Below are 13421 nucleotides of genomic sequence, written 5' to 3'. Positions count from 1 at the left end.
GCGGCAGAAGTGGATCCGAGAGATTTCGAGAAATCGGAACTTTGTGCGGACTGCGTACACTAAGGTATGGTTCTTTTTTTCTTTTACTCATTCTTGTGTTAATTATTCACTGCCCGTCATAACTTGAATCTCATACAGCAAATGTTAAAATAATTTTTAAAATGTCCTCGCGCCGTTTGTTTTGTTGTTAACGTACGTGTCACGCGTGAACGGGAAAGCAGACGTTTCTGATTATGGTTACTGTGGCACTAAACACACATTCCACGTCTGTGCAGGCGTGCACGGGCCATTTTCCACCCTGCGTGGAGGGAACGCCATCTTACACACACCCAAGAACAAGCAACGTGCTCGAAGCGTCATTTCCAGTGCCAGGCCTGCGCTCTGGTTCTGTGCCGGCGATATTTCCTGCGTGTCCACCATATTTTTCTGGGCCGCTATGAAAACACGAGAGGAGTTAGGGAAGCAACGAGGTAGCAATGAGTTTACTGTTCGTGCATTTGGTTCACTATATGCCGTGGTATCAACAATAATGTGTCATTTGCTATATACACCATGCAGAATTACGTACAATGTGTGCTATGTCTCGTTGCTTTGCACATCTAAAGGGTTTTTCATTTTATCGCATTGTCATGTTTGCCTATCTATTGCATTGAAGAACCCTACAACTGCATTATAGAAAATGCTGCATTAGACGCTTCCGTACATGAATAAATGTTTTTTTTTTTTACGTGCATTTTGCCTGTTTTGTGAGGAATTGTGGAAACCGCGAGAACTTCACCAGTTCGACATATACTAACGATGTGCCGATCCGATTTCCGTACAGTGCGAACAGCGAAATACGGCCAGTTTTTCTTGCTGAGGCTATCTGGGAGACGTCATTCTGCCTCCCAGATTTCTTTCTTTCCTTTCCTACATGGCGGGCGGCGACGCGGAGCTAGGAGATCATATTTTCTTCCGGGCACTGTCTTTCAATACGGGAGCCGCAGTAGGCCTTCCTGCTACACGTCGCTGTGCGACCTCGACGCCCCGCTGCTTGACCGGCAGCGTACGGTAAACCCGACTTTCGCTTCGTCCCCTCACCCATCAATTTCCTCTTTCGCGTCACCGTCTCCGCGCGCCCGACGACTGCCTTCTTATCGGTGCCACATCCTGGAAACAACAACAAGCCTGCCTGCGCGCTCGGAGCGCAGACGTCAGTCGCGCGACCTTGAGCGGGCCGGCAGCACCCCTCCCTCCAGCCGACACCAGAGGGCAGCACTTGATGAACAGCGAGGTTCGGCGCGGCGTAGATTTCGAGGCGACGTGGTTCGTGCCTATGTTCTTGCTTTTGCTCTTGGAGACCAACCGCGCTTCAAGAGTGAACAGGAAAGGTGTGACCCCCACCCTACGTACTACACGTGTGTGTACTCGTGTTTGCCGGCGTGGTCGCGGCTATTTTCATCGCAAGATCCGGCGATGAGGCTCCATCTCTTCGCATCGCTTTGTCCGCGTTCTGAACCCCTGGCGGTAATCGTCGTCGGCTGTGTCTCTTCCTGTCTGGTCACGTTGCGCTAGTAACTCGTACTTCGCTCGACCGCCGCGACACGTGACGGACGTCATGCCGTTCAAGTGCTGCGTGCCGGGATGTCGCGCCAATCGCAGCGGAGGTCCCAAGGCGTCCATGTTTACCTTCCCGAGAGAGGAGGGCCGAAGAAGCAGATGGGTTAAGGCGTTACCGCGTCGAACCCATCCGTTAACCTGCTATTCGAGGGTGAGTAGTACAATTTGGCATTGCGCGTATTCTCGGCTCGGTAAAGCATGCCGTGTTTGTCGCTTGCGTTATTCCGTGGATCTCACCGATGATGTTTCGAAGGTCTTGGGCATAAATTTCTGCTCACTTGGAACGTCGACGTGCGATACGACATTATTTGCAAGGAAGCCAAAACTAAGCAGGCAGCCGTATAATGAAAAAAAAGATCATCGCCAAATTTTTACCATATTCCATTGTGCGTTAGTTTTTAATAGCCTATTCGTGCGTAACTTTTTTATATAACTTTTTTTGGCAAGTTGTTACACGGTTTCTTTCTTTCTTTAGTTTGTTCAAAATGCGGTGATATCGCTTGTCTTGTCACAGGTGTGTGAGCTTCACTTCCTGGAGTGCTTCATTGTGAGGAAGTCCGTCTACGACGATCTCCGCACAGGGAGAAAAATCGAAGTCACCTTGCCGGCCCCTCGTCTACATCCCAATGCCGTACCGACCGTCTTTGAAGATTGCCCAGAGTACTTATTGAAATCTCACAGTTACGCGATAGCAAAGGACAGCGGCAACCAGTGTACTTATCTGACAGTGCCTCCTGCACCCTGGATACATTGCGAAATTTCTGAGCAGCGTTTTCAGCGGTACTCAGTCTTCAATACCCTAAAAAGGTCTTCACGGTGCAGATGATAGCGTAGCTATATGTTTGATTTCTGTGCTTACACAATGACGCTGCCGTAATGCCGAAGTTAACTATTCCTTTGGATGTTTTTGCACTTGCGCAGCGTATGTTCTAGGTCATACAACTGAACATAAACTAGTGTTTGAAGTAGTTAGCCTCTGGTACAGTAAAATGGTAATCAATGCCTACATGATTCACAGGAATGGCGGCCTTACCGTTAAGGATGTAAGCGTATAATTAGACCAGAAAGTTATTTGTTAGCTCCGAATACTAGTTATTGGCATAGGTGGCCCAGAGTAAAACCACGAATGAGTCGCGGCATGGTCACATGGCTTGCATCTCATTTGCTGTCGGAGAATCATAGAGCAAAATTAGTTTTGAAGAAATATTTAGGAACACGGATAAAAAAAAATGCGCAGCTAAAGTGCACTATTACCTGTACCTCGAAAGCGTGGACGCGGAATGCAGGAAGAAGTCCAGAAAGTTGGCAGTCAGGTTCAGGGTATTAAACCGGAGTCATCAAAAATAAAGCCATAGGGACACAGATGGCGAGTTGTGCGGCATCGATGGAAAGAACATAGTCCGATGTCGAAAGAAGTCAGGAGAGAAAATCTCTAAGATAACACAAAGTGCAGAGTGCCTGGCTGTTTGAGGCCCGAGCTGCTGGCTGCCTGCGGTCGAAAAGATTCCGGAGTCAACATTCGCAACAGGGATAAGGCATCTGTGGCTGCAGCAAAAGTCCGTAGGTGACTGAGCCTAATGTAATGGCACGCCAACATATATTCACCTAGCAAGAACTGTAGGGAATGTACAGTCGCGAGGCAACATTTGGTGACCACGGCACCAGCATGGAAATATATATATATATATATATATATATATATATATATATATATATATATATATATATATATATATATATGCGCTCTTGATTTCAGTCGGAATGCCCAGTCAGAGAAAAAAAAACAAATCGCAGCAACTTTGGTTCCCAATTTAAACTTTTGATCGCGGCTGTACATCCACCTTCCAGACGCGCTGGGAGTTGAAACGAATGCAAGCATTAACAGGTCAGCAGAGGAGACAAGCAGGATACGTTTATAGTATTCGTGGAAAAATAAACAGTGGGGACGAGATTGATAGAGCCGGAATTGGATACAAGCATAACTGCAAAACATATGTACAGGTTTTAACAAACATAGAAGTGATCAAGAAGAGAGAGGCAAAATTCTACGTGCAATTGATGTAAAGTCTTATTAGGTCAAGCAGGCAGTGTGATGATTGGTGGCCTGACCGCTTCAAAGAGGATATCAATAGAATCGTTATTATTGTCCCATCATCAGACGCAATAAATAAATACGGGTGTCGATGCCGTTACACCCTTAGAAAAGTTTGCACCCTTTGGTACTTATCCCACAACAATAAACGTCGTTTACCTTGCTTGCGTTTGCTTTCTTGAAAACGAGGCGCTCGTTATTTTCCTGTCGACAATGCCACGCGCAAGATAAGTCACCATTATATTTGCGGGATGAGATAAGCTCAAAAGGGTGCAAACATGTTTAAGAGTGTGATGTTCCAGCACCGGCGTGCTGTGACGTCACAGATGTTGACAGCATCTTAGGGCCTGGATAATTGTTTACCGGTAAAAGTTGTGTACCGTGCACACACAACACGAACAGAGACTCAAAACGATGAGGCTTGAGAATGTTCTCTCTGTGTCAGACTGATCTAAGTTTCAGGAGGCATTTGGAAATTGTGACATCGCACGGAAGTATTGCGCTACGGTTATGGCGCGAAAGCAAAAAAAAAAAAGAATTTTGGAACCACGTATTTTATTTTTGCGGTAATAATATTTTCAAGCAAACGCACGAGAACGGAGTTTCGACAGACTGGCAATGTACACTGTGACTTAGGGGTGGCTTTTATACCGGCCTTTTAAGCGGCCCGCTATAATTACTTTCTTTTTTCTTTCAGTTCTCTCTCACCCAAACCAGCGAAAACGGCTGAGGCAAGAGTGGAGTCATTATTTCGTTTTTCTAACCGTCCTCCAGTCACGTTTCATCTTACAGCGAAGCTGCGTATGGCTAGGTTCCCGTTTCTTGTTTCTGCGTGCGTAGAAGAGGTTCGCGTAGACCGAGAAATCGATATAGCGAAGTCCAGCACTCCGACGCGCCCGGCGTCGAGCGATGCTCGCCCCTGCGCTGGCAACGCCGGACTACATAAACGCTAAAGCGCGTTGACAGTGGTCGCTCGACCAAGTTGGTCGAAAAGCGACCGTTTCGGGCCCATGGAGTCGCTCGCTGCTGGATTTTTCAGTCGCGTGACCGTGGTCGCAAAATTGATAAACCAATCAGCGGCGCACCGGAAGTGATCTTTCACGTGTCTACATCCGTCCTCATCTCGCGTCGCGGCAAATACACAGTACACGCCACCATGGAAGCTGACACCATGGGCTGACGCCATATGGCAGAGCACTTCAGCACACTGACGACGTCTTCCCTCTTCGCTAGAATCGAAATCCATGGCTATTGCCGGAAGGCGAGCGAAGTAGGTGCGAACTGCGTAGATTCGGAGAGTTCTCGCTGAGAACGATAATCTCCGGGATTGCGGGGACCGAGCGAGCCGGCAACGGCGAGCGGAGACCCGCGCCGAGTAACGGCGACTTCGTCGATGACGTAGGCACTCGGCGGGGCGCGTGAGCGCCCAACTACAGGCACAAATAAAGTTGGCTCCAATCCAATCCAATCCGGGATTGCGACTTGCGGGTCGCGCTCAGCTGGGCTTGCCGGTGTGAACATCAGTCGCCTGCGGTCGCTTTTTGGTCGCCAGTCGCAAATGGACACGCGACTTCCCCAGGTCGCCGGTGTGAACGAGCCCTTAAATGTGACGTCAACATCGCCCAGCGACGACGAGCGGGCAGCCAACACCAAGCATGCCGTCGACACCCCGATGTGATGCGATGCCCGTAGGCACTCCGAATACCGCGAGGAGGACCTGTATGTGTCTTTATTCAATCAATAGTAAATTAAAATTATGGGGTTTTACGTGCCAAAACTACTTTCCGATTGTGAGGCACGCCGTAGTGGAGGACTCCGGAAATTTCGACCGACTGCGGTTCTTTAACGTGCACCTAAATCTAAGCACACGGGTGTCTTCCCATTTCGCCCCCATCGAAATGCGGCCGCCGTGGCCGGGATTCGATCCCGTGACCTCGTGCTCAGCCGGCCAACACCATAGCCACTGAGCAACCGCGGCGGGTCCACTCAATACCAATCACCCTATGTTAAAACAATATAGGCATCACTATACACAGAATCTATACACATCTTTTATGCTGTATTCGCGTTCTTTAGTGGTCAGAGTCGCAGTCGCATTCGAGAAATTCCAATGAAGGGTACTTGGGCCGCGTCGATTAAACAATTTTAACCAGATTAATCGGTGCCCTTTAATAGAATGATTAATGGATTAACTTATCGTTTAATCGAATTCGTCAATTTACGTGCACAAGTAGGAAAAAAACATCAAAGTTGCAGGGTGATATGTCACGATACGTACTCTTTAAGGAAAGAAAATGCTGTACTATTTGAATCGGCAGTTGTATTTATTATTACTTGATTGACACTAGGCGTCAATATACATAGAAACATTTCGAGCTCAGTCCAACGCTATCGCAGATTCAGCATCCGAGGCGAAGACGCTTGTTGACGTTATCTGGCAGTATAGACTTCCACGGTTATGCCAGCCGCAATGAAGACGCACTCGCGTGACGTTGGTGTTTCGGTGATGGACATCGCCGTCTTAAAACCAGCGTTATATCCGGTGATCTTCGTGATGTGACCGAGCAATGGCGATTTAAAAAAAATATATCACGATTAAAGCCTTAATCGGTTAATCGGAAAGTTAACTGACCTCTACTGTCGCCCAGCCTTTGAGGCGAGCGGAATGAATTGACATCGAGAGAAGGCTGTGCGGGTTGAGAAGAAAAGGCATAATTCATTGGCTGAATTTCGCGGAACTGTAAGGATTGCGGACATTGTAGCTAAGCTTCAGGGGAGTAGACTATAGCTGAGTGCGTCTTGGCGCGAAGAGAGGATAGATGAGTGCGGTGTCGGGGAGGTTGCGATGGTAATAATTCACTCGATGTGGCGAAACAATTTAGCGCGAGGAATGAGCAACTGACAGAGTGAAGGTGAAGAGACATGAAATAAACCTCGGTGATTGTATGATAAATTGTGCATAGCCAAGAGAAGTTCTGACATGTATTCTTATTAAACAGCCTGAATTCCATGAAAGTGCACTGAGATGTTCTTCATTAATTACCCTATTGAAAGAGGTCAAGGTAGTTTTCATTCACGCATTTAGTGCATACCCGATATCGTGGTGCTTACACAGCTGATCGCACGTGTACGGTGCAACCCTGCGACCGTTTCTTCCTGCCGCGTCGCGTCATGCCGCCTCCACGAATTGATGGAACACCGGGTAAAGCGACCGAGTTCCACGCTAAATCTTGCTAGTGCTTTGAATGTCTACGAAACAAACTGCCAATATTTTTTTTTGTTGGACGTCATGTCGACAATCGGTTGGCACGCGAATATGGCTACTCTTAGTCTAATGATCACCAGGAAGTTGTGTGCCATCGATCGTACGCACTCTTACATATATATAGTGATGTCCATAGTGATGTCCATGCCAGCGCTTTAGCATTCCGTCGATCAGTGATCGACCCTTACAAGGGGTACGATATATGTGTGCGTGCTGCTTGGCCAGACGCGAAATTCTGAGCACTTGACTGTGCCTTGCAGGCTCTTCGAATAATGGTTGAAATTGCTGGCAGTTTTCTACGGGGATCTACGTGTTTTATATATCTGTATCCGCCGTGAATCGTGACGAGGTGTGTTGTGCGCGCTGACGGGTACAGGAAAAACCGACACCCGTTCTAATTTATAATTTTTTTCTTGTGCTTCGATTCTTACTCCTCTCATGTCGTACAAATGCAGCGTCTCGTTAAAGATATTGCTCTGTGATGTAGACTACATCCTGAAGTCTCAGTGACTCATTGTTTTGATGATCTTGCTGCAGATGGCCTTCCGAACAATCTGTAAGCGACGGACCCGAAAAGAAGTGAGTGGAACCTGCTCCCTTCAGCACGTTCGTGGTTTATAAATCAGTCTGAGGCGTCGGAGTGATCAACTCATGCCGAACACAGGAAGTGCCTCAGCCTTGAGCGAGCATTCTGACAAACTGTTTTCGTGGGGGAAGCTTTTGGTGACTCAAGAAAGGCAAGTGCTCTTTTGGTATTGTTGGCTCAAGACTGAGGCTTCCCTTGATCAGCCGCGGTTGATCACTTCGGGTCCTCATCTTTCTGAGAGTCAGATAAGATTTTTTACGCGAACCAGACGGCCACAAAAGGAATACACACACATATACAGGACGGGCGGCGCATGCACCCAACTATCTCAGCAGCATGTTCTGTAGGGGAAGTACTGTAGGGTCGGGGCCAACTACGATTTCCCTATTAAAATACATACGCAGAATAAGCAGAACTGCTTTTACGAGACAACTGTCACGCCGATTCAAGTGAAAGTTGTTGCATATTAGAGATATACTGGAAACTATAGGAAGCAGTATTTCGATGTAATACTTCGAATGTTTTTTGCAGAAATGACCGGAAATCTGGGTGTCAGAATAAATAAATATATAGGTGGGGTGATGAAATGAAGAAATTCGCAGGCGCTAGCTGGAATCGGTTGGCTCAGGACAGGGGTAAGCGGAGATAGGAGGGAGAGGCCTTCGTTCTGCAGTGGATATAACATAGGCTGATGATGATAATATTTGGAGCACGACATTTCAAATCCGTAATCCTGTGCCGAGAACAGATATCGCAATTTCGTAAACTGATTCTGTTAGGCCATCTTAAGAAAACAAAAGTTGGCATATAAATTTACAACTTACGTGAAATTTTTACAAAGTCTACGAGGGTTTTTACAAAAGTCCTACTTACAATTTAGTGGTATGCTTCTGAGCGGTGTATAATAGGTCATTTTTTTCCGTTGTATATCTATTATTAGATACAGTTTACAAAACTATGATCTCGTTTTTATTTCTATGTTATTGGGCTATAAGCTTTCCTGATTTTTTTTATTTTCGAATGAGGAAACAAACATTTATGGCATAAATTGAAAGCCTACTACAATTTCAACATTTCTTTCCTTTATATGCAGCCGACCTCACAAATATACGTGTACTAGCTTCCGAAGTAAAACAATTTCTCCGTCCCAGTGTCAGATATGTGCTCCCGAGTTCTTCCACAGGCCTCGATCTTAAGTACATTTTTGAGAACTTCCCGGTCTTGTTCGCCTCAAGCGTTAGTAATATCTCCATTTGTTCTAAAGGTAAGTACGAGGGCGAATCGTAAAGTCTTTGCCCCTATATCTTACTAGCCAAAATAAGGTACATACAGGTAATTACAAATATGCGTACTATTCTACGTACCTTAGACATATTTTCCCGCATAGTTCCCACAGCGGTTGGGCCCCCCATTTATTCCATCACAGCATTAAATTTGAGATGCCCTGTGGTAGAATTCGTCCCACTGACTGTGGAACCACAGTCGGCCTCTTGCGAACTCGCAACACCACTACTTCACACTCCTCAAAGCGACACAGCTTTCCGCATACGTGGGCTGCATTCCCTGAGGATATCGATGGGCGTTCGTCCTTTGCTCCATGGAAAACGAATCACACTTCGTTGCTCGTACGCCGTGGATGTGTAAAGCGCAACCGCTGTCTTCAAAAACTGACAGCAGCGCCCCGCCGCAGAGCTACCGGCAGATAAGGCCGGGCCGGTCCAAGAAAGTTCCACCGCTGGGAATGGATATATTGACTTCGAATTTACAGCCGTAATTTAGCTAAAAAATAGGGGCAAATACTTTCTGATTCACCGTCGTACAAGTTCGTCTTCTGCCACTTCTGTTACCCGCGTGTCCAGTGGAGGAAAAACACGCCAATCTCATGCACGGTCCAGGTATACTTCACGGCTCAAGTCTTAGCTTCAGAGCGGCTCTTTAACCCCGTTCACACTGGTGGGGCTTTTTCTGATCGCGCGACGATATGGTCATTGCCGCCCCCTAACTCTCGCGAGATGCGCTGTGTGTGCACGGAAGTTCGCAAAGTCACTTCTGGCAGGTTTCTTCCAAAATCATGGTTAGTGCAAGAGTATCTGATCTCGGTGGGGATCCGAAAAATGTGCAGCTTACACGCCCTGTGGGAATCGGTAAGCCTAGCTCTCATGAGCCATCAAGACAAGAATCCTGCGGCCTGATTGGCTTGCGACAAGCGATGCTTATTTTCTTTTCGGTCGGAGAAAATCTGTCTCGAATCGTTTGGAGCGATTTTCGCTCCAAACGAGAAAGGCTTCTTTCGGTCGCGCCCAAAAACCTACGTCGCGCATCCGGAAAAAATTCCCACCAGTGTGAACGCACGCTTACAGCTGCTGTCACTTGTACCCGATTTCGAACGCCTGAAGGCGATATCTCCAATCTATAAAGTGCTTGCGTCTGCGGCTGATGCGCATAATCTACTTTGGACGAGTCATGGGACAAAGACCCGTGAAAAGTTACTCAGGGATGTTAAGATATGAACACTGCAACCTGAGGACTGCCCGTGAACAAATTTGGCAACCTGTTTCAGAAATCACTCCTTCAGTATCTGCGTTAAACGGGCCTATGCGCTTTTCCCTAGTATCACTTTCAAATTACGCCCACTTACAACTCATGAGAGATTAGAAAAAGTGCTTTATGTGGATGAAATTGTAAGCACGCCTCTACGTGCTTTCTCCTATATATTGTGCTGCTAGAGTTCTATTATTGACAACGCATTTTGAAGAAACATAAAAACCTGAGGTCCGTGTTGCTCCGCAGACAAATAACAAGTTTGTCTTCATTTCATGTACAGGCAATTCATTTAACTTTGTCAAAATGATTGCGTATGGATGTTTCAGTGAACAATCGAGCAGTGCTTATTTATTTAGCTTTCCTTCTTGCTGCCCCAATCAGTGGTCGTAGAAAATATAGTCAGTGACGAAAGAAACTAAGTGTAAGGTACACCCACAAAATACCATCGCATCGGCCTTCGATTCCTCCGCGAAACATAGTTTCCGAGAGGCTTCCCTCGTGAGGTCACGTGCATAAACGAACGTAATTGGGCTCTTGCATCCATACATATCTTGTATGAGTTGGAGAGCGGTGTGTTATCCACGGTATTCCTGGGTGGCCACCGGCTGTAAGCTTTGTCAATGATCTGCCTTTATCGCAGGAAAATAAAGCAGGAGCCCCATTACGACGAAGACGTGTCGTGGGACACGAACGACAGCGTCGACGATCGTGTGGACGGGGAGTCGCTGAGCAGCAACCAGGCCCAGGCGCAGCAGCATCGTGCTGAGGCGACGTTGGAGAACACTGCGGATACCTCGATGGCGAGCACATCAGCGTCTCCAACAGCCGGGTCGCAGCAGGACGCGTTCCACTTCTTCGGCATGATGGTCGCCGACAGGCTTCGTCGGCTCCCCAGGGGTGCGGCCCTCAGGGCGCTAAACGCCATGCACCAGGTGCTGTTTGAGCACGAAGAGGAGGCCGGCTTCTGACTTCAGCGGTGTGCAGCCTGGGTGGTGTGCCGCTGTGCAGTCAGGCTTTACAGGACCTTCGCTGCCCGCTCTGCACTCCAGGTCTCACCATTCACGTGTGTTCGACTTCAGGCTCTTCGATAACTTCGCAATTCTTCTCCGGCCCTTCTCACCTTTCGATGTGCCTTGGTTGACCACCACTTCATGGAATCTTCTACATATCTGTCCTCAACTTCCCACACTCTTCATAAACTTTCGAATGCAAGTATACGCACAACTGCTACCGGGGCGGCAGCAGTTGTGCAAGTGTCCAGAGATTCTCTGCAAGTGTCCGGAGATTCTCAAAGGGTGAAATCTGCACGTGAACTAGAGTCTGTGGCCAGTGCCTGTCATCGGACAAGAGACGCAGCGGCATCGTAATCACCAATGACTGTTCCGTGATCGGGGACGTTTGGGGCCCGATCTTAGATGTGCTCTTTTGATGAGACGTCATTGACTCGTGCAAGGCAGGGACGTTTGCGTCTGGCACTGGGACCATTCTTCGTTGCATTGTGCGTTATAGTTTTGCCCATCAAAGCAGCGCGTTCCAAGACGTCTTTTAATCAACTGCTCCATTTCAGGACATTATTCGCTGAAGCTGTACAGTGAAACAGTGAGCGTTTTTCGAGGGATAGCAGAACAAAAAAAACTGCCTCGCGTGCAATTTAGAACTAGTCAGTTTTTCATCTGAACTGTCGCGTTCTGCACCGTGTCCCCATTCTGCTCCCATGGTCGCCTGCAGTGAGGGCATCGTTGGACTTGCATTTTATGTGCATATTGTGTATGCATCACTTATTGTTAGTGAACGTATACACATTACGGGTGCAAACGCTCACGTTGCGAGTCGTTGGGGCATTCGTCACAGCTAGTTCAAATACCTGGAGGACCACACGTGCATTGAACAGGTCGTGGCCCTGTTTTGTTACCGCAGTTGGTTTACTTGAGGCACGGTTTGCGCGTGCTCGTTTTAGAAAATTGGTCCTGAATACAGGTTTCTGTTTGCTCACTGTTTTCTCTTATACGGAAGTGCCACCCCAAGAACGCAGCAATTATCTTGTGAGAAAGAAGAGATTTTTCTTAAGTTTGCGCACTCACATGCGCTCGACGCAGTGAATGTCAAGCGATGAATTGCAGTGAAATGGATGTTTTATCTTGAACAGGAGTAAAAAAAGTGCCAAAAATGGTTGACTGAAGAAATGAGCTGCATTAGCCTTGGAACCTTATGACATGCATTTCCAATCGTGTTCTGTTTAACGAGGACGTGCTGTGGTATATTGAAGTCGGCCTTCATAACAGTGACCCCTAGAAAACAATCGTGAAAAGGCCAAAACATTGAACTTGGCATGGCTGACAGGTGCCGCGAGAGAAAAAAAAATTGAGCGCCGGAGCAGCAATGGAAAAAAGAGCTAGTATACAAACGCGTTAACGAATATCTAACGAAAAAGCCACACAGTGAAAACAGCTGTTCTCATCTCGCTGCCCTTGATTATGCCGACGTGTCACAACCTTTAGCGAGAGAAAAACAACAGGTTGTTTGGCGATGCAATTTCGTGATTGCTCCTCCAGCTTTATTCTGAAGTAAGTACGTCTAACACAATCACTGCACAAATGTGATTGCATTAATACTCATACATTGGCCGAAGGTCAAAGTTGACACCATGCACGTTACATACTGTAGCGTTAATGACATCGCGTTGGAACGATGCTCGGATAGTGTTTAGTTTGTTGCTGTCTTTTGAATGAAAAAAAAGTTTCACTTGTTCCATAGTGAGTAAGCGAGGCTGCTGCTTTGCAGCATAGCCTGCGGTGATAGGCTTGGTAATATCGATGAATGATTAATCGATTAAATGTATCCCGCAAAACAATCTTCATCGATGTCCACTAATCATTTAATCGACTTAATCGATTAGATTTGTTCGACGAATCGTTTTCGAGATTCTGACAGGAGTAGCGTGAAAGTTTTGAAATCGTACTGGGATGGCGGCGCATGAGAAGTGACTGTGGCTGTAGTAAAGCGACTGTCGGCTGTTTTTCCGAGCCGAGCCAAGTCGAGCGCTTCCCCTCTCTTCCCCACACTGCACACGACACCACGCCACACGAAGCCGGAGGCTTGAAAATTCAAGGCAGACTATAGCAACCCAGCCGTTGATCGTCGCGCCACCTCCAGTCCACTAGAGACGTGGCACGGCATGGGCCCCGGTTTCCAGCATGTATTTGACATAGCGATGGAGTTCTTGTCGATTTCAGCAGATCTATAGCGTCTGAGCGTCTTTTTTTTCACGCTGGTTGTGTGGCCATTCAAAGAAGGTGTCGGTTTCACCCAAACATCCCAGCCAATTGACATTACTT

The 13421-nt window shown here is 47.3% G+C and overlaps 1 protein-coding gene across 7 annotated transcripts in view; it reads left to right on the top strand.

Annotated features, from left to right (window-relative positions):
- Positions 1-12078, top strand: part of LOC142588008 (uncharacterized) — a 57011-nt gene extending 44933 nt beyond the window's left edge. For 5 of the 7 annotated variants that reach the window (XM_075699426.1, XM_075699425.1, XM_075699428.1 and 2 more), the window contains 3 exons: positions 276-470; positions 7494-7535; positions 10727-12078. In XM_075699426.1, coding sequence (XP_075555541.1) covers positions 276-470; positions 7494-7535; positions 10727-11054 — 565 coding nt within the window. In that variant the 3' untranslated portion in view covers positions 11055-12078. The remainder of the gene's footprint in view (positions 1-275; positions 471-7493; positions 7536-10726) is intronic. The other 2 variants (XM_075699427.1, XM_075699431.1) reach the window with 1 other exon arrangement.
- Positions 12079-13421: the final 1343 nt, after the last annotated feature.

Source organism: Dermacentor variabilis, chromosome 7 (assembly GCF_050947875.1).
Source record: "Dermacentor variabilis isolate Ectoservices chromosome 7, ASM5094787v1, whole genome shotgun sequence".
In the NCBI taxonomy this organism is placed as follows: domain Eukaryota; kingdom Metazoa; phylum Arthropoda; class Arachnida; order Ixodida; family Ixodidae; genus Dermacentor; species Dermacentor variabilis.
The sequence above is the reverse complement of the archived record's forward strand: the minus strand, read 5'-3'. Positions and strand labels throughout refer to the sequence as shown.